The 25,340-nt window shown below is 34.7% G+C and overlaps 1 protein-coding gene across 1 annotated transcript in view; it reads right to left on the reverse strand.

Moving 5' to 3' along the window:
• The window catches only part of LOC111052505, a 100,815-nt gene that overhangs the window by 27,877 nt on the left and 47,598 nt on the right, over positions 1–25,340 (reverse strand). Inside the window, exon 3 of the mRNA XM_039426356.1 lies at positions 6,953–7,205. Coding sequence (XP_039282290.1) covers positions 6,953–7,205 — 253 coding nt within the window. The remainder of the gene's footprint in view (positions 1–6,952; positions 7,206–25,340) is intronic.

A 25,340-nucleotide genomic window follows, 5' to 3' on the forward strand; every position in this document is an offset into this window, starting at 1 on the left:
TTCTCGTTTTTGTTGCTAGCGTTTTTAGCTTTTCCTGTCTATTCTATTCATGGAGGTCGTCGAGTGTGTTCTTCCTGCGCTCGGTCTAAACCTTTCATCTGAATTCATCGGACTTACAAAACCTTTTTAAAGTGTGAATTATTCTTCAGATTAATTCGTTTGTTCTATTCTTCAGTGTGATTCAATTATTCATCGAGTTCTTTACTCAGTTACTCTGTTAAAATTGGATAAACTTTGTCTAAAATTGCAACCTCGTGTGAGCGTTTCATCGCTATTCATTTGATCTACAAAACCTTTTTAAAGTGTGAATTATTCTTCAAATTAATTCGTTTGTTCCATTCTTCAGTGTGGTTCAATTATTCATCGAGTTCTTCACTCAGTTACTCTGTTAAAATTGGATAAACTTTGTCTAAAAATTGCAACCTCATGTAAGCTTCAGTTGCCATTTTTTCTACAATTGGCTTCACCTCGTGAACCTCAAATTTTCAAGTGCATCATCTCTACTGTTTGGAAATCAATCCAAAAATTCCACAATTTGAAGATCGGATTATTCGTTTGGAATTCTACTCGCTCCAGCCTACTTTTCCATTGGGGGATTCGCCTGCTGTAATGGACGTTTCCATGCTTGTCATCGCATGGCCTAATCACTTCATCGCTTGCTGTTGTCCTGTTCCTGTTGGTATTGCGGAGTCGTTGCCTGTCTGCCTGGCCGCATCTCCTCTTCAAAATTTTATTCAGGTTATGTAAATCGTTCTTTTCAATATCATTTACGTATGCATCATTATTGTTTTATTAATGTCTATCTTGACATTCAACTCATTAAGGCCACTGACGCCTACTTATTATTTGATTAATGTCTATCTTGACATGCAATTCACTAAGGCCATCGACGCCTATTTATTCATTGGATTTGACAGTTACCCTTGACTTCACAAGTGATTTTTTTGAGGCCACTGACGCCTACTTATTATTTTATTGATGTCTATCTTGACATTCAACTCATTGAGGCCACTGACGCCTATATAATTGTATTCAATAGTAGCAACTATTTATTTATTGGATTTGACAGCTACCCTTGGCTTTACAAGTGATTCACTGAGGCTACCGACGCCTATTTATTTATTGGATTTGACAGCTACCCTTGGCTTTACAAGTGATTCATTGAAGGCCACTGTCGCCTATTACTCGTTCTAATTGATGTCTGTCTTGACATTCAATTCATTGAAGGCCCATGTCGCCTATATTTACCTGGATAATCTTCATTGTATTTATTAGCTACCCTTAGCTCTTAAGTGTTATTCTAAGGCCAGTGACGCCTATTAATTATTTGGTCGAAGTCTATTTTGACATTCAAATCACTGAAGGCCTATGCCACATATATTTTTTATGTATGTTATTTGCTGAGCATTTTTTACAGCTTATTGTCATTTTTTAATCATTATTATTGTACCTTAGTAATAACTTTCATTATTGCACTCAAATTATATTCATTTCAGGTATCATTATTAATACCTTTGCATTTATTGCAATATCATTAATACCAATATCATTAATAATTTAATATCATTAATACCTTTGCAGTTATTGTCAGACCTCAATGGTCATTAATGTCATTGACCTAATTTCTTTTAAATGTTGTAGTTCTCTACATTATTTCACATGTTGTAATTTTCCCAAGATTTGACTCATTGTTTTTGTATGTGGCCATCTGCCTATTATTATTTAAGGATTCAAAGATTTAACCTATTTACAATTGCCTTTGTATGTGGCCATCTGCCTATTATTAATTTATTGATCTCAAAATATTTGATTCAATGTTTGTATATGGCCACCTGCCTATCATTATTTTATTGATCCCAAGATACTTGATACAATTGTTTTTGTATGTGGCCATCTGCCTACTATTATCATCTTATTATTATTAAATCTTATATTGTTGATTCATTTAGTCTTTTATTGGCGTACTTACCACACTTCAAGCTATCAGTATTTTTATGTACAGAATTCAAAGATTTATTTGTAGGTATTTATACCAACTATCATCCACAGTCCACTGCCCTGCCCTTGGATTCTGTCAACAAGGCAAGCGTACAGTGACTTCACTCAGCGTCTGTCCTCTGTTGTAAGCAGTACAAAATGTAGTCACAGTATTTTGTGTTAATCATGGCTTTTATGCCAGCTTTAGGCTTGGTGGTATTTGGCTCTGGAACCTCCTGTTCCAGTAGTGTGAAACAAGAGCTGGTGTTGAGATGCAGCCCTAATTTCAATGACTGTGTAAGTGTTGCTGGCGCCAATGTTACAATTACAAAGATTTTGTGGGGAATGCCATATTTAGAAGTGGCTGATGATATAAGAATGCATCTGATACAGATTGTGCAGGATGATATGCCGATCAGTATGCCATTTCATCATTGGAAATCGTAAAAGTAACCAACCTTGCCACAAACTACAAAACATACATGCACTGTCAAGTCAACAAAAAAAAAACTTGAGAAGCCACACTACCTTGTAGTTGGCCTGCAGACTGCAAGACGAGGTGTAGCAGCAGCTAACAGTTTGAAATTTGACAAGTGTAGTATGAAGGATATTCGAGTGTTTTTAAATAACAGATACTACCCATATGAGAGCATTGATGGTGATGATAATTGTGTCTACAACATGTATGCAGCTTTCAATGGAGTCTACAATCATGATAATGCTTGCTCAAGTCAACCTCTGCTTAAGACAGGTGATATAAGCACTGGTTATATAATGTTGCTTTCTTTTGATTGTTCCCGCAGAAATGAATCACATAGAACTGGAAGTGTCAATGTGAGTATTGAGTTTCAAGCTACTGCCAACATTGCAGCAGATACACATGCCTACTGCCTATTGATTCATGAAATGGTTAAAGAGTTCTGACCATTGACTAGTCTAGTAAAGTCAGCATAGAGAGAATAAAAAAAGCTTATGAAATGCATTGTGTAGCTCATTCTAACTTGGAGCGTTTAGTGATGCTGCCATGTCCAAGTCAGTTACTGTGACCTTCCCTACTAAGGAAGCTGGAGAGATAAGTGCAGGAGAGGATGTGGTAAGATGTCTAGGCAAATCGTTGATGAAGGATGCTTCTACAAGTACTACTGACCTACATACTGCTTCTGATGATGATCGCATGGTATTTTAAAACTGTATTGGGGATGACAACTGTAGCAATGCTGGAGACAACCACCAGGACAACTTTGCAACATTTACACCGAGGAGAGATGACAACATTCTCGGCCCACTACCACTCTTCCTGATAAACTTCCAAGGATTTGAAGGACTAGGTCATGATTTCATCATTAAGGAGATGGCAGTACTGGAACGTGATGATAATCATCATGTAACAACTCATCACTACTTTTTCAAGCCACCCTACTCAGATATGCTGTTGAAAGCTAGTGCAGTGCTCGACAACAATTGTCCTCATCAAGCTGAACATGGGCTGTGATGGTCGGTCAAAGAAGCCGGTCAACAACATCTTCCCTACACAGCTCTGAAACCGATTGTTTGCGATATGATTGGATAATGGCTGGCTGACAGCAACTTGGGACAATCAATCAAGATCTTTGTCTACTGCTATGAAACTATCACTCTCTTGGACAAGCTGTTGCAGCTGGATGATAAGGAGAATATTGAGTACGTTGACTTGACATTGTCCTATCTCTACTACAAGATTGGGCATGAGATGAGTCGAACAAAAAGGCTTGACAATGGTCTGCCACAAGGATCTGTCTTGGCTCCTCTCCTTTTCAATCTTTATGTCTCAGACCTGCCAAGAGTCAGGTCCAGAGTATTTGCATATGCAGATGATTTGGCTTTGGCTACACAGAGTAGTGACCTTGAGACTGGAGAGGAGACACTAACAAGTGACTTGGCTGTACTGGCAGACTACTTTTCGAAGTGGAGGCTGTGCCCCAGCCCTGGGAAAACTCAAGTATCAGCCTTCCATCTAAGCAATAAACTAGCAAATGCTGAGCTGAAAGTCTCAATGAATGGTGCTGCCTTGAAACATAATAAGTTTCCGAAATATCTTGGCATCACCCTGGACAGGACCCTCTCTTTTAATCAGCACCTAAGGAATGTAGCAGCCAAGTTGAAGACAAGAAACAACATTATTAGGAAACTATGTGGCACAACTTGGGGCTCATCTTCCTCAACTCTGAGATGCTCTAGTCTGGGCCTGGTGTATGCTGCTGCTGAGTACTGTGCATCTTCCTGGATCAACAGTTGTCACACTCACCTTGTAGATGTGCAACTGAATAATTCAATGCGAATAATTACAGGAGCCTTACGATCCACTCCAGTTTCCTGGCTCCCAGTGCTCAGCAGCATACCCCCACCTCCTCTTCGCAGAGCACAAGCTCTCCTTAGGATCTATGAAAGGATTTCGTCCAATCATCTACTTCCAATCCATCAGGACATTCCGGATTTATATAGAAGGGAGCTGAAGTCCAGAAGGCCAGCGGTCAGGATGGCAGAGCAATTGAGAGATGAGAGGTTCTCTCTGAACAGAAGATGGAGAGAGGAGGTGCCCCCCGGAATACCGGAGAGCTATTTCTCATGCACTAGGCCTCCTGGCTTTGAGCTCCCCCGGTGCATCTGGGTGACACTCAACAGAATTCGAACCCAGCATGGGAGATGCAATGCATCATTTTTCAAATGGGGACTTGGAGACTCCCCAGTATGTGACTGTGGGGCGATGGAGCAGACAGTGCACCACATTATATTTGAGTGTGGGAGACGTGCCTACCTGGGCGAGGCTAACGACTTCACTGTAGCAAGTCCCCGGGCAATACAGTATATTTCATCCCTTGACGTGCACTTATAAAAGTGTGAAATTTTAATAATATTGACAAAAAAAAATGCCATACGCTAAATAAATAAATACTACAAGATACCCAGCCTAAAGGAAATTACCTGGAGCATTACCTATTCAACTATGTGGAGTCTGTGTGGAAGAAGCTGACTGAATCTAGGAAGGAGCCTATGGATGCACCACTTTTCTGCCAATACCTACTATTACTACTAGTAAGTAATAGTAGGTATTGACTCTGCACACTCAATATTGTAAACTCATCACATGATTGTATTATGAAGACAATGATCGAAGATAGATATTTTTGTCGTTACCTTTTCATGTCAATAAATAAACATTTGATCTAATTTACTCTTCTTTTATTCACTTTTACCCCCACCACCATCATTGTAGGCTATAAAAAGTGGAGACTTTTGTCTCTTGGACATCAGTCTATTGCTTGCTGTTGACGATGTTGCACTTTCCGCCATCTTGTTTTTTCATGATGGCAACTATTTCTAAGATTTCCGTCATGGATATTCTCTCTCTACACATGATAATGAAGGGATTGATTCAATTTCCAAGTCTGTAGCTTCAAGGACTATTGAGATATACGGTTTTCTAATTGTCAGGTTCAGCATAGGCCTAATATGGAGGGAAAAACGTGATTTTGGCTGCAAACCATACTTTGCTCTCTTTTTTCACTGACGCTCCAGGAGTGAAAAATGGACTTGCAGCCCTCAACTAGATGCCATTTAAAAGCTTTGGAAATATTCTACAACACAGTCTCAGTAATAGTAGGTTTCATTCACTGTGAATAGATTTACAGAGTGGAAAGTGGAACTTCGTCCCCAAAGATTGTATGTTCCAAGTTTTTGAAACTAAATTTATCATGGGAAGAGTAATTAAAATGAGATTAATATCTAGAACATTATATTCTGGGTAGTTATGTACACCTTGGTGGTAGAATCGATCCAATATCTCTCACTATAACTGAATAGAAATCGATGTAAAATAATTTATCAGTTATGACCGCCATCTTGAATTTATCAATCATGAAAGAATATTTATATTCCTTGCTTTCTCATCAATATTCTCATTCGGCTGGTTGTAACGGAGAGATTGAGACCATTTTCAAGTCTTTATCATGAAGTAGTCGTGAAAAATCGATTTTATAGTTCAGTTTTAATGATAGCCAATTGTAATTATTATTTAACGAAAATCCTGAATAAATGCTGTGAATCACCCAGAAGACTTCTACTACCCCGAAGTCTGCTACTGCAGACATTGACAACAGAGTTAACAGCTAGATGGAAATTCGATGAGAATTTTTTTTTTGGATAGTAGTTCTCATCGAATTTCCATCTAGCTGTTAACCCTGTTGTCAATGTCTACAGTAGCAGAAGTCTTCGGGGTGATTCACAGTATTTATTTAGGATCTTTGTTAAATAATAATTATATATTTATTAGCATTTGAATAAATGCATTCTCTACTCAATTCCATCTGTAGATAGCCAATTGGCTCAGCGGCTAGTATGACACCATAAAAAATCATAACTTCAGAACAAAAGGTGATAAAAGCTTGAAACATAAGGGATAAGATCATAAATTATATTTCAAAGAAGTTTCGTTTGACACTTTATATCCAAAAATTGCCTTTGAGAGTAGTAATTCAGAGAACATTCTGGTGAAAAATTAAATGTTTTTAAAAAAGTCAATTTTTGTAGGTTAACATCATGTTTGGGTGAAAATGTGTGATAACACACTTGGTAGAATAGCTCATTGTGACTCGATTCGCGTTCACCAGAAGTCTCCATCATGGATAGTAACCATTCTATGACCGTTTTAATTAAAGCTGGATCCGCCATTTTGAATCGGCCATTATGCGGCCCAGTCACGACCCCCAAATGCGCATCAAGTTGTTTGAATATCCTGAGGTATCCTAGAATCAGATAATTTTGGTCTGTTTCTATCTTCACGAAGTGCCCACGAAATGCCTTAAGTAACCGGACTGATAGTTTATTTACATAAAAAAGATCACTTAGGAAGATGAAGAAAAAAAAGAAGAAGATAAATGAGGGAGGAGAAAAAGAGGAGGAAGAGAAGAAGAAGAAGAAGTAGAGAAAAATTGCTTACATTTTAGAGAAGGAAAATTTTTATCGAACTGCGATAGTTCGTCTCCCGTACTGGTGCACATTATTGACTGATAAGACAAATCTTCCCCTCCTTTTTGAAGCGAATCATGGAGTCTGCGTGCCAGAAAAGTGGTTGGCTTCTCACAAATGTCAAATATATTATTATAAGCATCAGTTTGAGTTGAATCAAAACTCTTTTGTTTATCCTTGGTTTGGTCTGGTTCGAAGCAAAACAAAATAGCTGACATTGCAGTCTGTGAGAAAGAACACACAAAAACGTTACACGGCCGGTGAATATTGGTTTACCAGGCATGCATGATGTTAATATAACAGTCAAGCCGATGTACCTAGAATTGAAGGTAGTGGCCAAGAGAAGATGCACAGTAATAAATACAAACCAGCTGGACGCTGTGACGTCATTGGTACTCTAAAAGTCTATTCTTCCTATCTTTTCAATGTTAAATAATTGAGAAACTTTGTAAGTATTTTTCTCAAAAAGTACATAACTTTTAAGTCCCATCGACATTCCCTACTATTTATTCAATATTTCCAGAAATTCAATACTTTTGCATGGCCGGATCTTTCAGAATGATCAATTTTGTAAGAGCCTGCACATCGAATACCTGTTGCTCTCTTATTGAAAATTAACATGCTTTCCCTGTCTCTTTTGTAATTCAATTACTCAATGGTAATGAATTTGATCAATCTATCATTGAATAAGGAATTAGGAATTGAAAACGTGAAAACATTAATCAAAGTATAATATCATTTCTCTCAAAATCCCTGATATATTGTCTGTGTAGCCTACTGTATATTACATAGAATCAGTGGAACATCTTGCCGGTTCAACATCTTCAATCTTTCAGGACTGGACTCTCAATTCAGGAAAAAATGCAATAACAAAGCTGCTCGAGAAAAAAAATTATATATGACCGTAACACACAACTATCACCTGGTTAAAGTATGTGGACATGTGTATATCATTTTTCCCCGAATTAAGAGTGCACTCCTAAAGGATTAAATATGTTGAACTGGCAAGATGTTCTACTGATTCTATGTAATGTACAGTAGGCTACACAGACAAGATATTATCAAGGGTTTTGAGAGAAATAATAATATACTTTAATCAACGTTTTCACGTTTTTAATTCCTTATTCAATGATCGACTAATCAAATTCATTAGCATTGAGTAATTGAATTACAAAAGAGTCAGGGAAAGCATGTTAATTTCCAATAAGAGAGCAACAGGTATTCAATGTGCATGCTCTTACGAAGTCGATCATTCCGAAAGATCCAGCCGTCCAAAAGTATTAAATTTCTAGAAAAATTGAAGACAAATATTGTATGAATCGTAGGAGATGTCGATGGGACTTGAAAGCTATTTACTTTTTAAGAAGACTTACAATGTTGCTCAATTCAACATTGAAAAGAAGGGAAAACAGATATTTAGAGCACCAATGACACACCGATCATCTAACTCTGATCATTGGAAGATCGAGATGCACGTGGCCAGTACCTTGTATTCTAGGTACTTCCAGTCAAGCCTTGTGTAAAGAATTAATTCAAGAACTCCATGCAAGTCCTGTAAATTGAGTCCTCATGCAAGTCCTCAATAACATTGAAATAACTGGCATTCATGGTCATTCAAACATGCATTTGTTTTCATCACATAATCGGTAAATAGTTTGCAAATTGGCAAACAATTGATGCAATTATAAATGATAAATCATGTAATAAGTAAACAATATAGATTATGTTCTATTTAGAACTTCAAACAAGTTGTGGATAAAAACAGCTGATCATCGAGAAGTGTTGGTTGCCAATGCCATCTGAGGCGCCTTGCACATCTGACCAGCAAGCAGCTTAAGTGCATGGCTATACTAGCATTTTTCTCAACTGAGAATGAAGTAGCTGTTTTATATGAGTACGAAGTTGTTTCTGCATGTATCATCATAGTCTGCTCCCACATTAGGCTGGCAACAACCGGTTGAATGGTGTCATCCGAAGAGTGATTTCCGATGAGCTATTCAGCAAGAAATAGTCCACTGAGCGATCTATTGTTCAGAATAACAATAACAATAAGGGCGGAGACACACGGGCTGAAAAATAGTCGTCCGCAACGAACCGGAATGATTTGCTAATAACTGTGAAATAGGAGAAATCACTTTGGGTCTACACATTGTTGATTCTCGGACCCAGCAACTTTTCTATAAAATACAATTCTGAGAATGGATTCTTTTGTCTAACATTCAACTGCCTATTGATTCACAAGTCTCCACAGCTGTGAGCTGGGTGGGAGGTAGAACTCACCACTTGTTTCAAGATGGATAATCACAGCATGAGAATTCAAATAGAATTTTCCTGACTCTCCATTACCATACATAAAAATATTATGTATTTGTTCTCTTCGACTTGTTCTTTCTACCAGTATTGGTAGAGAAATTCTGGAATTCAATTGTTTGTTGTTGCAAGTCAAATAGAATAGCATAATACAACAAAATATTATTTATTTGTTCTATTCCACCAGTATTGGTAAAAAAATGTGGAATTCAGTTGTTTGTTGATGCAAGTCAGATAGAATACCAAAATACAACAATGGAGTGACAAAATCGTAATAGTTTCACTCAATGAGAGATAAGAGATTTTAATATTTCTCAACAATGATAGAACATGAAATTATATAAAACAAAATTTTAAGAAGATGATAAAATAACATAAAAATTAGGCTGAAATCCACATCATTAAATCTTATCAATCAATGTTCAAAAGAGGAAAAACATCAAAATGAATTGTGTTGTGTTACACTTGTGGATGATGGTGTGGTGTATTGTGCAAGTTGTGCATTTTCAGCACTAGAATCCAGGAGCAACTGAAGCTAAATGCAGAACTACAGGTTCACCTGTACCGTACCCTGTATATATTTTCACCTGATAGACAATATTGTTTGTATGTGCCTTCATTTTGAAACACCTATCTTTTCATAGTTTATCTATGGAATATCCGAGAGTTTGCTTCTGAAGTTCAATAACCCCTTTGTTCCATGTGAAGTCGAAATTCACAGAAGCCTGACAATAACATCTATAAATACTTACCTACACTAATTCCAGTTGTTAAGTTGAGAATTATGAATGCTTGAATGATAATGACTTCAGAAGTCATAATATCTTTACAGTACAGCTAGTTACTACAGCTAATATTAGTTAATTGGAATTTGATATGATTTACAAGCAATAATGTTTATCCTAGAAAGCTTTTATCATTTTTTCTAATTCAACAATGAAATACTGACCTTGTATTCAATCAATTGGATTCATTTCTGAATAAGATAAGATAAGATATTTGTTGATAACAAGGCTGTTGCCTATGGTAACATTCACAAAAATAGACAATATGAAATATGTCACGTTACTTTTGGTGGAGTACCTACGCTTAGCCTCTTGCTTGGCGTCAATCGGTAGAGCATGAGAGTTATTCTAATAATTATAAAATCTGGTCGTGGTTTTACTAGGATATAATCTCACTAAAATTTTCATAGGGCCAGACATGAGCTTTCACAATAATACTGATAATTTGACGTGATGGATCCAAGACAGCTTTACTCCAAGGAGATGCAGATTACACAAGAACCCAACATCATTTCAAACTAGAAACCACAACCACAACACCAGATACAGGAATCTTCTCATCACCAGTGTTGCAAGGAAGGCACTATACCAGAGACATTTCAATCATTTAGCACCAAAATTATATAATCTACTTCCTGCAAACTTTAAACAGATTAATCTTCCTAGAAAGTTCAAAGCAATAGTACACAATTGGTTGATGAGCAAAGGAAGACAGAACATAGAAAACATTATTTCAAATAACAACTAACCACCTAATGACTTACTAAACACTAACTAATTGATAATACACACAAAAAACTAACAAAACCTACTCTAGAACATGGTACGCCATAGTGGAGTAGGTCAATTTTCCACACAGAAAAACTAAACAAGAAGAGAACACATTATAAGAATCTTTTGTAACTAACTATTGTATGTAATATTGTAATTTATCTAATATTTTTGTAATTGATGTTGTAGTTTTAGATTTTTGGGAAATAAACATTTTATTTATTTATTTATTTATTTATTTATAATTTATAAAAAATATATATATATATATAAAACTTATATCCTATAGTATTGAGGAATAAAATGAATAGTACACCATAAAAGATTTGATACATATATTAACAAATATCTCCAAAATAAACCAGAGCAAAAATATATAGAGTGACAAAAAATATATAATATAACAAGAAACGAAATCAATAAAATATCACAGGTTAATACTATTTTTTTAAGTTCTATAGCACGAAACGCTACCATGTGCTTTCATTTCATGATCATATGCATTTATCTGCATGTAGCTTCGACATCAACTTGCTGATGCTTGTCGACTTGGATAATTCTATTTCAAATATAAACTTCTCAAATCAGAGCATAATAAATTGACAAATCAATAATCCAAATATATATTAATTTCTATGGTTTCCAATAGATTTCTTTATAATAAATATATTTATCTCAGAGTGCGAGATTCGGCACCTGACGGAAATAGATAGATCAATTCATCTAGTGAATCAGAGCTACATTATGTTATTGCAAATTATATTATAAAAATTAATGATCATATGAGCATTTGTATTATCAGCCTAGAACTTAGTATTCTTTTGATTGGTGTATCTTTTGATATATGAATTGACTCGTTACTATCCAATAAAATACCTCTTATACAATCTTTAAACTTGCGCAAGTATTTTTACCAATTTCTTAATTTATAAAACCCTTTCGACGAGCTAGCTTTGATTTCTTATTTCATTTCGAAGCACTGATGGCGCCCTATCACTATTTCAAATATTATTCACTCACATGCTGGATTTTCTATGAGCTGCTGATGACAATCCAAATTCCTGGTGGTCCTGGATTATTTGTGGCCAAAGTCGTCTCTTCCAAGGGATTAAAAATATTTAAATGACTTTTGCTTTACAATAACATCACAAAGTATTATGAGAAAATTAGTAATTCGATTCAACTTTAATTTATTAAAAGGTACAGTAAGATATTGCACTCTATAATTTTTGGTGACATCTCATGGTGGTGGTTGGCAGGCAAGTGGGGAAGTTCTCTTTTCTAATTCACAATTTTTCATTTCCAATTTCCAAATTTACATAAAATTTAAATAATATGTTCCTCCACCATTCCTGGCTCAAATAGTTCGTGCCGATCTATTAAATTATTACTTATGTTACATCTTTGATAATTTGTCTGCCTTCGGGCCATATACAAAACATAAACTGTACAACAATAATTCATAAATTCTTAACATTTATAGAAATATATACAAATATATTTGAATCGGCTCACAATTACCGCCTATCAATTGCTACCATTTGATTGGTGCATGCAAATTATTATAGTATACATGCACCTAGGAACCTCCTACTTCCTTAATACGTTAAATTATTTTTGTCTGGGTTTTTTAATACGTTTTTTACATGCAAAGTAATTTTTTAAAGGTTATAGATTGATTCTCATATTACAACAATTAGCCACTTGGATCTTTTGGTTCCTCAAGTTGCAGACTATTTTGTTACAATAAGTTCCTGCCAAGGTGTTTGGCTAGATTCTACGTTATGCGACTCAGTTGATCATAAGGTCGCCGATCAATAGATATTTTCTGCCTAACCTCAAATTTTCAATATTTTATATAATATTATATAGGTAGCAAAAATTATTTTCATTTCTATTCGGCTGTTGTAAATTTAGCCATGATGCCTGATATTATCTAATCTTTAAAGATTATCATCTTTGGCGATATTAGCCTATTATTCCACTTAGACCTATAAATTTCTTCAAATAGGAATTTTTATTTATCCCTCCGAAAGTCAAAACGTTACAAATATTAAATGGAACTTGAGAAATAAATAATTATTTATAGTTAAGCATCAGTATTAATCAATTACAAATATTGAAGAAAATAATATTGTACATATTGAGCCATCAACATTATACTAAAGTATCATCACATTAGCAAACTAAAGTTGTTATTTGCATCCATGTGGAATGAAACTTATCATGAAAGTACTGTAATGGTACATTCTGATACCAATAAAAACTTCATTAATTGAAATGAACTGTTAGGTCTCAGACAGAAAAACAAAAATATCTGTCACCAATGGTGTTATCAATTGAAGATTGAAGATTGATAAGACGATAACGACTAGAAAGGCTAAGATTATGGCTAGCAATTCGAAATGAAAGTCAATTTCTCAATTATTTAGTAAATAATAATATATTGTATGCATTTGAGGTTAGGTTCTATATAAACAATGCTTGTCGGCAATGTCAATAACGATCAAGCCAAACGTCTACAATTCAATCAGATACTAGCTAGCAAAATAATTGCATCTGGGTAGCATTTTTTGAGACAAGGACAAGAGGGTTTCGTATATTTATAGCATGCAAAATAGAGGATATAAATGTTTGAATAATATGTATAAATGTTTATTAATATACCGGGTGCTTCAAAAAAATGTATACACACTTTAAACAATTGTAGTTTTACCGCTCCACAAGGCTAATGTTATATTTCTTTGCCAGGTGGCAGCATAATCGTCCCTCTATGGTTATCTTCAGGGATACTTTTGAGTCACTAACTCGGGTGACCCAGAGCCGAACAAAATGGCGGCTGACCCGGGGCAGAATAGTGATCCCATGGAACGACAACCAGACATCGACCGGTCGATGCTGTTTGGCGCATACTTTTGAATATTCGGATGGCGCGAATATTTGAATAAAACACACACACACACTGGTGTGACACTAAAAGTAAGTTAAGTTTTGCAAAAGGAACATGGCTCATGCTGTAATAAATGAGTTTATTCTGGGAGAATTGGATAAGGAATAGAATAACAATAATTATTATAATGCACCAAGCATTGTAGGGCCATTTGCTGCGGTTGTTGTGGAGGAATTGAAAATCCTTTAAGGGTTTTCAATGAATTATTCAAACAGGAACGTAATAATACGAGACCTCACAACTTGGGTTATTTTGAAATTATAATATTACTTTATCATATGAGTGAGTTTAAAAGCCATTTTAGAATGTCTTAGCAAACCATGCAGATAAAATATTCCACACTATTATCATCAGAATCTTTCCACTGAAATTTTGTAAACATGGTTAATGTAGCATTATTCTATTCAGGTCACCCACTGAAAACAGACCAAGTGGGTCGCGGTGTAGATTTTGGATTCTTGTTTAATAATCATGAATATATTATAGGACTACATTTTTTGGCGTCATCAAAGAGACCACTGCACTAGTCTTCACTAAATGAAAATAATACCATTTTCCCTAAAAAATATATTTTGGCTGCTTTTGAATTTGTAAAGTATCGAATTTGGGTAGATAAAAATCCCTAACCGAAATAGTAATAGGTCTGAAAATAAAGTAACTGGCTAATATCGCCAAATAGATAATAACTAAGATTAGATAGCATCAGCTTGTTCTGGCTAAATGGTACAAAAACCTAAAAAGGATTTGAAGGAATTTTATTGCTCATAAATAGATTATTATATAAAATATTTGAAGATTGAGGTTAGGTACATGTATTCACGGATCGGTGACCTAGAGATCGATCAAACCGAGAAACGTAGAATCTGACCAAAACCCCTTGGCAGAGCTTTATTGCAATCAGATGGTGTGCAATGTGAAAAAACATCTGATCACGTGGCTAATTATTAGGTAGCATGGAATTAATATTAATGTATAGAATACTAGCTAGCATGTAAAGAGCATAACAAATAAACCAAATAAAAATAATTTAATGTATTCAGGAAATAAGAGGTACCAGGCGCATGAATACCGAAAAAAATTTGCATGCACCAATAGTAAAACGGCAGTTAATAGGCGGCAATTGTAGGCCAATTCAAAAATATTTATATATATTTCTATAAATGTTCGGAATCTATGTTGAATTGTTGTATAGTCTATGTTATCGATATGGCTCGAAAGCAAAGAAATTATTAATCATACAATCTAAGCAATATTTTGGTATTTTTTGTAAGATCTATTTGAACCTAAATGGCGGAGGACTAAGATATTCAAATTTTATGTTAATTTGAAAGTCGGAAATAAGATTTGTAAAATTGAGAAAGGAGAACCAGCACTCGCCAACCAAATGCCACCATAAGAGGACCCCAAATATTTTAGAGCGTAGTACCTTGCTAATAATTTTGTAAAAGTTAAAGTTAAATTAAATTATTAAATTTCTTAAAAGACTTCGTGATGCTATTGTGAAGCAGAAGTCATTTTCATTTTTTAAATAAATTTATAACCCCTTGGAGGAGACGATTCCGGCTACCATATTCCCGGACCACATGGAGTTGGATCGACATCGGCGGCTTACAAGAAGATTTTCGACACGTGAGTGATAAATTTGAATTAGTGATGGGCGCCCTAGTGCTTCGAATTAATCTAATAATCAAAGCTAGCTCGTCGAAAGGGTTTTTATTATAAATTAAGAAATTAATAAGAGTAATACTTGCGCAAGTAAAATTTAGTATTAAAGGTATTTTATTGAAAGAAAAAGATAGATCAATGCATTTCAGAAATTTCTATTGAATCAAAGAAGTATAAAATCTAGGCTACTAAAACATATGCATATGATATTTTATTTTTTGCAGTATAATTTGCGATAGTTTGTTATAGCTCGAATTCACTAGATGAATGGCTCTACCTATTCCGTCAGGTGCCGAATCTTGCACCCTGAGATAAAAATATATATTCGATACAAAGAAATCTGCTAAGTACTAGAGATTTTAATATATATATATTTGGATTATTAGTGGCTAATTTATCAAGCTGATCTTAAAGCACATATTTTTAATTGAATTGTCCAAGTCGACAAGTATTAGCAAGCGCATATCGCAGCTACATGCAAAAGAATGCATATGATTTTAAGATAAAGGCACATGGTAATGATTCGTGCCATAAATCTAGAATATAAAGTTTGGCCTGTGATATTTTACTGATTTCAATTATTGTTCTATTTTTATATTATATTTTTTATCGCTCTTTATATATTTTTTGCCTCGATTTATTTTTTGCATTATTTGTGTAATATATGTATGAAACGTTTATGGTGTGCAATTTATTTATTATTCCTCAACACTATTGTATAAGTATCATATTTATATATATTTATTTTTATTGAATTACAAGAGTTATAGGAGAAGCCCATACCTAGGCCTATCAAGATTTTTTAAGACTGAATACTATTAGAAAACCACGACCTAATTATATAATTATATCAAATCTCATGCTTTACCGACTGATGCCAAGCAGGAGGCTAATCGTTATTTAAATATAAAGAATAACGTCAGAGAAACATGTCGCCCAACGTGATAGGCCATGGATACGGCAGAGAAACATGCCGTACCAACGTGGGACTGATGATGAGAGCCGAGCTCATTGAATAATTATTTGAAATTAAGTCAATAACCATATTGAAAATTATAGATAACTTATACGAGTTTGAGGAAAACAGGCGAAGTGAAATTTGTATTACTTTTTGGGGAATCAATAGCTTTAAATAAGGAGAAATTATATGTTTTAAAGAAAATTTTATATTATTATTGTAGAAAATATATTTTATAGAGAGAGCTATTATATTTTATGGGCCTAAACTGCTAGTCAGAAATCAATGAATAGTATTATTATATTATAAGAGCTTAAGTAATAAATAGGTTACCTGGCTTGTAATGTCCATAGGCCTATCCTCATTTGTGTCCTTATTAATGCCTTGTTGGCCAAAACTTTCACTTTTTTAACAAACACTTGACACTTAATCCATTTTTAAAATATGAGTCTCTTTTCGTCCACGCAAAGTAAGGTAGCAGACACACTGCAGACGGCGATAGTAGCGGAGATCGACGCTGAGGGGGGCGCGATGGAGTCCAACGCCCAGATCTCTTCAATCACCGCCAAGAATCCTGTGAACAGTAATAAACCGTTAAATGTCTCCCAAGAAGCAATAAGAAGGGTTATAGTAGAGGGGATGATCAAGTCATTTTCTAATAGTTTAGAAAAAACAATGACCATGGTAATGAAGGACTTGAAGGCGGAAATGAAGGAAATGCGGGAATCATTGAAGGATACATCGGTAAGAACGGGTAAGGAAACTGCGGACACAATACCATCATCTACCGCTGAAAATCAAGAACTAATTACAACCGATTTAACAGCAAAAATAGATACTGTCACTTGTGAGTTAAACGAAAGAATAGATAACCCACCAGCACAAAACACTTCGCAAATTCATGAAATAGCTCACCCAAATTCTGATATGAATCAAAACATAGTACAACTTAATTCATTGGAGACAGCCGTTGGAGAACAGCAATTATTTTCATCTGAATTAAATGCCGAAGTAGTAGATAATGAAACAGAAGCTTCTAGTCATTGGAAACAGGCCCAAGAGAAGTTAGTACAACTTGAAAATCAAATACATCAATTTCCGCACGAGAATATAGAGCCTATTCCCATAGCAACGTTTGATTCACTACACAGTTTCAATGAATTAGGCCGTTTTGACAATACAGACCGCTATCTCCAACCTAAAGAATTTATAGATCAGATAAAACTAGTTCAATCATTAACACCCACCTCTTGGAATTTTTGGCGTCTTCGTTTGACTAGTTTATTGATTGGCGAACCCCTGATGTTCTTTCGGAGTAGAGCCCATGAATTCACATCATTGGATGAGTTTGTAGCTGTCTTCCTGGAACAGTATTGGAGCAGAAGTAAACAGTTGGACGTGCTAGCGGATATTATATCATGCGATTTCAACCCTAACTTAGACGGTGCATGTACCACTTTCGTCACTGCCCTACAGTTTAAAAATTCTCAATTGAGCGAGCCCATTAATGAATCGGCATTAGCAAGTATTATTTTAAAGAAGCTACCGTATCAAGTTAGAATGGCACTCGCCACACAACCCATTACTGATTGCAAGCAGCTGATAAATCATTTATATGGCATACAGTCTGTGATGGCAATGTCAAACCACCGTTCAGACCAAAGATACACACGGAATCAACACAACTCAAAAAGTAGTCAGTATAACAGCCAAAATTATGAACCGGTATCATATGATCGCTACCGATCTGCCCCTCAATTTGAACGCCGCTATGAGCACAGGCAAAATGGTAACTGGAATAATGAAAAATTTCAAAATCGCACAACCAACCACTATGCCCAGCAGAGCAATCGTAAGAATCACTATGATGGCCGTGATCGATTAAACTCAAATAATAATCACACACAGAAAAATTACAACAGAAATTATAAACCGCCACCTCAACAAGTAAGCACAAATTATACATTAGGACATGCAATAGGATTGAATCAACAAAAAACCCAGAACCCAGCACCCAACGACCCGCCACCAGATATACAGAAAACTACAGCTAATAAACCAGGACTATATGATACCCCCGATATAACAAGCACAAGCTCAAATGAAACAAACCAAGAAAAGCAGGATTTTTCAACGTCATACACCACATTCAGAAGTGATTTACCGAAAACATTATTAGAAGAACCGAAAATATTAGAAAAACAGATGCCAATACAAGACAGCCTACCACTAAAAAACGCCGCCCACCATGCAATTAAAACCAGCCGCAAACATCAACCCATATTAAGTATTCTGTTTCCCACCGAAGAGCAACCCGCCACCAAAGAGTCACTACTAAATATAAGCAGTCACCAGGATCATGCACTAATTAAGGAGTTAGTGGATACAGAACAAATTAAAAATGTAACAGATCCGTGCACTGAACCTACAACCGCCTATCAATGGACACCACCGAAGCAGACAGAGGACCCCAAGATGGAAGACCGAGAGGACGGCATCCAGAGGAGCGACCATCGCAAGGCCCGGAGACGGAAGCGCCCGAGGACACCCGACCGGCATCAGGACGAGGAGGACGGACTACATGACTGAAGGTACCAGCATCGCAAGGCCCGGAGGCGGAAGAAGCGACGAAGGAGGAACCATGCGCGCGCATACCGGCCGCATGCACGGTTCAAACGCCCGAGGAGGATACCGGACCGGGACCAGGTTGGAGAACAGACCACCGATGTCATGCATCCGTGGCACATACGTTTCAAGAGGGCAAACCAGCTATGTGACCGGCAAAATGGGCCAAAGGAAGCAAATAATTGGAATAAAAATGGAACTAAAAGGACTACTACGGATTCGTGCATGGGCAACAATAAAATGGATTACTTGTGGGAACTAATAAAGGATAAACGGTGGCTAATAAGATTGGAAGAATTAAAAAATAATATTAAGAAAGTGAAAGTACCTGGATATTATATGATGAGAGATTATGCTATTAAAGAGATAATAAATGTTTTGTTATGGTGTTTAATGTTTGTAATAATGGCTGTGATATTAATAAAAGACTGTGTTGTGGATAGAATGGAAAATATTGTATTATTATTGATAAATGAAACTACTATTGATGATTGGAAATTTAATAGTATAAAAATGTTTATTGTTGTAAGCCTAATGAGTTATAATGAGCCGAAATCGAGAATATTAGATGAAAACAAGAGGAAAGATGAATTAAAATTACAGATTGATTGGAAAAAGAATGGATTAAAAGGATATACCAGATACCGGGGCTTTAAATTCATGAAGATAAATTATCAATTAGGACAGCCTCACCAACAGATAGCAGATAACCTAACTGGCCTACAGCAACAACTACAAACAGAATGCAAGAAGATGCAAGTAAATCACAACAATTCTACATGAAATATCATCGAATTTGAAATAAATATGATAAGAAATCAAGGAAAACATTATTATCAAACCGATTACTGACCTTCCTTAATAAATTTAATCTTGGCATAGGACCGCATGGCAACAATCCAGTGTTTTAATTCCTTCCAACCGTTAGAAGCCTGCAATAAGAAAAAGAACAATTTTTAAATATGTAATTAAATTAGCTACATCAACTAAAAAAGGACACAAGCGGGGATAGTATGTTTAAAAATTGTTAATTACCTTTGAAAGGAAAAAAATGCAGCAATTAGGTTAGTTATGAAATTCGACAGCAAATTCTGATGTAACATGTAGCAGTATTAAACGTAGAACCAGCGACCAGCTGGGCAAAGCCAACTAAATCAAATATGTAATGTCTGTAAACATATGATTATAAAAAAGTATGGTAACCCCAAAATTGTTATTTATTATTGTTATTTATTATTGTTATTTATTATATTATTAATGTCGGTATATTTATTTATATGTTTTATATTTATTACCGTTAGTTATGCCACGTTTGTTACCTGAAAAAAAAACTAAAGTGAATACAAGCTACTAAAAAACCAAAGAGCCATTAGCAAAAGAAAAGTATTGTACCTGATGTATAGAAAATTATTTATATTAAGACCTAAGAAATACTATAAGATATAAGCCCAGAAGTTTGTGAATCGAAATTATTGTCTGAAAGGAATCGATTGTGAGAATCATGAAATGTGTGTAGTTAGGTTGGCGGCCCTGCAAGCGGCGAATTTAAAAATATTATGTTTTAAGTGTTATCAGGAGGAGTGTGTTTAGAAGATTATATTTATGATATTTTATGTGTGTTGAGGAGGAGAATTTGTTATTGTATTTGATAAAGGTATAAAGGAGATGCAGCAAATATGTCTGCGAACTGTGATAGAAGTATGAGAGTATAATTTATAAATAAAGTATAGTATATATCGATGTATTGAAGGGTGGGTTTTCATTAAAAACATTGTGATTCTCAAATATTTTGAATTCAAACCCAGGGGCGCGTGTAAAGTATCGAATTTGGGTAGATAAAAATCCCTAACCGAAATAGTAATAGGTCTGAAAATAAAGTAACTGGCTAATATCGCCAAATAGATAATAACTAAGATTAGATAGCATCAGCTTGTTCTGGCTAAATGGTACAAAAACCTAAAAAGGATTTGAAGGAATTTTATTGCTCATAAATAGATTATTATATAAAATATTTGAAGATTGAGGTTAGGTACATGTATTCACGGATCGGTGACCTAGAGATCGATCAAACCGAGAAACGTAGAATCTGACCAAAACCCCTTGGCAGAGCTTTATTGCAATCAGATGGTGTGCAATGTGAAAAAACATCTGATCACGTGGCTAATTATTAGGTAGCATGGAATTAATATTAATGTATAGAATACTAGCTAGCATGTAAAGAGCATAACAAATAAACCAAATAAAAATAATTTAATGTATTCAGGAAATAAGAGGTACCAGGCGCATGAATACCGAATAAAATTTGCATGCACCAATAGTAAAACGGCAGTTAATAGGCGGCAATTGTAGGCCAATTCAAAAATATTTATATATATTTCTATAAATGTTCGGAATCTATGTTGAATTGTTGTATAGTCTATGTTATCGATATGGCTCGAAAGCAAAGAAATTATTAATCATACAATCTAAGCAATATTTTGGTATTTTTTGTAAGATCTATTTGAACCTAAATGGCGGAGGACTAAGATATTCAAATTTTATGTTAATTTGAAAGTCGGAAATAAGATTTGTAAAATTGAGAAAGGAGAACCAGCACTCGCCAACCAAATGCCACCATAAGAGGACCCCAAATATTTTAGAGCGTAGTACCTTGCTAATAATTTTGTAAAAGTTAAAGTTAAATTAAATTATTAAATTTCTTAAAAGACTTCGTGATGCTATTGTGAAGCAGAAGTCATTTTCATTTTTTAAATAAATTTATAACCCCTTGGAGGAGACGATTCCGGCTACCATATTCCCGGACCACATGGAGTTGGATCGACATCGGCGGCTTACAAGAAGATTTTCGACACGTGAGTGATAAATTTGAATTAGTGATGGGCGCCCTAGTGCTTCGAATTAATCTAATAATCAAAGCTAGCTCGTCGAAAGGGTTTTTATTATAAATTAAGAAATTAATAAGAGTAATACTTGCGCAAGTAAAATTAGTATTAAAGGTATTTTATTGAAAGAAAAAGATAGATCAATGCATTTCAGAAATTCTATTGAATCAAAGAAGTATAAAATCTAGGCTACTAAAACATATGCATATGATATTTTATTTTTTGCAGTATAATTTGCGATAGTTTGTTATAGCTCGAATTCACTAGATGAATGGCTCTACCTATTCCGTCAGGTGCCGAATCTTGCACCCTGAGATAAAAATATATATTCGATACAAAGAAATCTGCTAAGTACTAGAGATTTTAATATATATATATTTGGATTATTAGTGGCTAATTTATCAAGCTGATCTTAAAGCACATATTTTTAATTGAATTGTCCAAGTCGACAAGTATTAGCAAGCGCATATCGCAGCTACATGCAAAAGAATGCATATGATTTTAAGATAAAGGCACATGGTAATGATTCGTGCCATAAATCTAGAATATAAAGTTTGGCCTGTGATATTTTACTGATTTCAATTATTGTTCTATTTTTATATTATATTTTTTATCGCTCTTTATATATTTTTTGCCTCGATTTATTTTTTGCATTATTTGTGTAATATATGTATGAAACGTTTATGGTGTGCAATTTATTTATTATTCCTCAACACTATTGTATAAGTATCATATTTATATATATTTATTTTTTATTGAATTACAAGAGTTATAGGAGAAGCCCATACCTAGGCCTATCAAGATTTTTTAAGACTGAATACTATTAGAAAACCACGACCTAATTATATAATTATATCAAATCTCATGCTTTACCGACTGATGCCAAGCAGGAGGCTAATCGTTATTTAAATATAAAGAATAACGTCAGAAATTGTATAAAAATAAAAGCAAGAACTTATTTACTTTTGAAATTTTAAAAGAACCAAAATCAGTTTAGAAATAGAGCCAACATTACATTTTCTAAACCAAACTTTTATGAAAACATTTTGAGAGACTAGTTTCTGTTGTTGCACCATTTCTCTTGAGTTGTTACTCATCTCAAGTAACTAACTGGTTTGTTATTTTATTCGAAATTGACTATATCATTTTTATAATGAAATCAGTGCTGTAGTCTATTTTAAATTATTATAATTTCCAATGACCAGGCATTCCTGGATAGATCGATCGCGTCTTCAGTTATAGAATGGTCATAGTTGACTAGACCCAACTATAGGCCCGCTGCAAAGTAGACCCACGCTAATCCACGAAAAGCAACCCACGCCGTGGTATGTTTTGTAAACCATTGTTAAGCTTCTCCAGACATCTGTGTAATGATAATAATACATGCAATGAATAATCCACTTGTCAGCTGATTGATTATGAATAATTCTATAGCAATGGTTTACAAAACATCCCACGGCGTGGGTTGCTTTTCGTGGATTAGCGTGGGTCTACTTTGCGGCGGGCCATATGATCATATAATAGAGGTACTGTATGATATAGGCCATACTGTATGATATAGGCCAAAAACCAGACATGGTGTATTTCAAATCGAAAATTGGTAGATTGTTTGTTTTTTTATCAAATGCCAATTTTACAAAGATATACATTAACATTTTCAGGTGCTCTTAGAAGTTATAGGAAGGAGAATTAATCAGCCTGCAAATCTAAAAATACCTCTTGAGGAGAAAATACTTTTTACAGTTTGGATGTTGAACAAACCAGAGACATTCTTAGCTGCTGATGACAGATATAATTTTTCTCAAAGTACTGCTCATAGAACATTCTATGAGATAGTGGATATCATTGCAGCTTCAGTAGATGAACATGGTCGACACTCTTGCAGCAACAAAAGTCATCTGATTTAATTAATAATAGCATTTACTAACTTCATAACTTGTGCTTGCTACATAAGAACTTCCTTTAATACAAGATTATCACCGGGTTGCACAACGATCTGTCAACTTTTAATCCCAAATAAATTTCACTTTTGTTGCCTCAGTGGTCCACACATGACCCTCTGTGGTGACTTCTGTAACATAAAGAAAACAATGATATTAAAACATCATTAAGTAGTGAACATGATTGACTTCCATAAGGTAGGCCTACTAAGTATTATGTTATAATTACTAGTAGTCTATATACAGTGGTGCTTGCAAAAAAATATTGTAGTTCTTAATTTTCAATATGATATAAATCACTCTCAAACAGGCTGTATCAGTGCCACTTTTTTGAAGTTATTTAAGAAGGAAACTTCAAGCTTGGCCACAAAATCTTACAGAAGCTTGATTAAATTACACCGGAAGAGTGGCTCAAATAATGTTATAATCATGAACATATAACATAGAAGAAACGCGTCTATAGTGAGGTCGCGTTATATTGGCAGTAGTGTAATATAGAAGAACAACATTAGCGATTTTCTGCCTAGTCACTGCCTTTTATAGAGGATAGCTGATACCAGTATATCTTATGTAATATCAATTGTTCATTCTTCTTTAGAAAAATCAATTTATTGTACTCATCAAGTAAATTTACTTTTCAATAAATAATACACTTGCATAATTAGATTGAAAATTTTGTTAATAATTAACAATTATTGAATATATTTCTACATTGTAAAAAATCTGGCAAAATGATAGCAACACCAATGTTAATCAAATACGGTACTGGCATTCAATCAAATACTGACTATCCTATGGAAAATTAAAGGTTACAAATTTTCCTAAACATTTTATTCGTCTCATAGTTTTAGAGATTTTCCTATTACAGTAAGTCTTCTAGGTTGTTCTCTGTATCTTCTTTAGTAACTATTGAAAAGAAAGACTTCTTTCAATTGTGGAATAGCTTGGTTTAAGTTTTCAAAATGCAATGGGTTTAAAGCTGCATATTATACACCAAAGTTTTCACAGATTCTTCTATAAAAAAGTTGTTGTTTATCTTTGAAAATTTGCTGTTCTCAAACAATGTAGAGCAACAAAAGCTGTCAAATTTTCGCTTAGAGAGCATAGCCTGAATGGACTTGTAAGGGAGGAAATTTTTGTTGGCAACTTTCTCAGTGTTTTCGACAATGTATGGAAAACAAAAATCATGTTAGATAGAGGGATTTTTACAAGTTGAGTTGCTGTAATTTTAACATATTGCCATAATTTGTTGAAAACTTTGAATGACAACTCTAATGTAAAAGCTCCAAGTTTTTAGCTAGGCATAAATTATCACAGTCTCTACAAAAAATAGCAGCAGAATATGGTAAAATTATTTATACCAATGTGACTACTATCACTAATCGTTAATATGTGATAGAAATTATATGATAAGAGGATTGCATAAAAGCGCCTTACCTGCTGCTAAACCAACCATCTCGATGTGGCCATAGT

Source organism: Nilaparvata lugens, chromosome 4 (genome assembly GCF_014356525.2).
Source record: "Nilaparvata lugens isolate BPH chromosome 4, ASM1435652v1, whole genome shotgun sequence".
NCBI classification, from domain to species: Eukaryota; Metazoa; Arthropoda; class Insecta; order Hemiptera; family Delphacidae; genus Nilaparvata; species Nilaparvata lugens.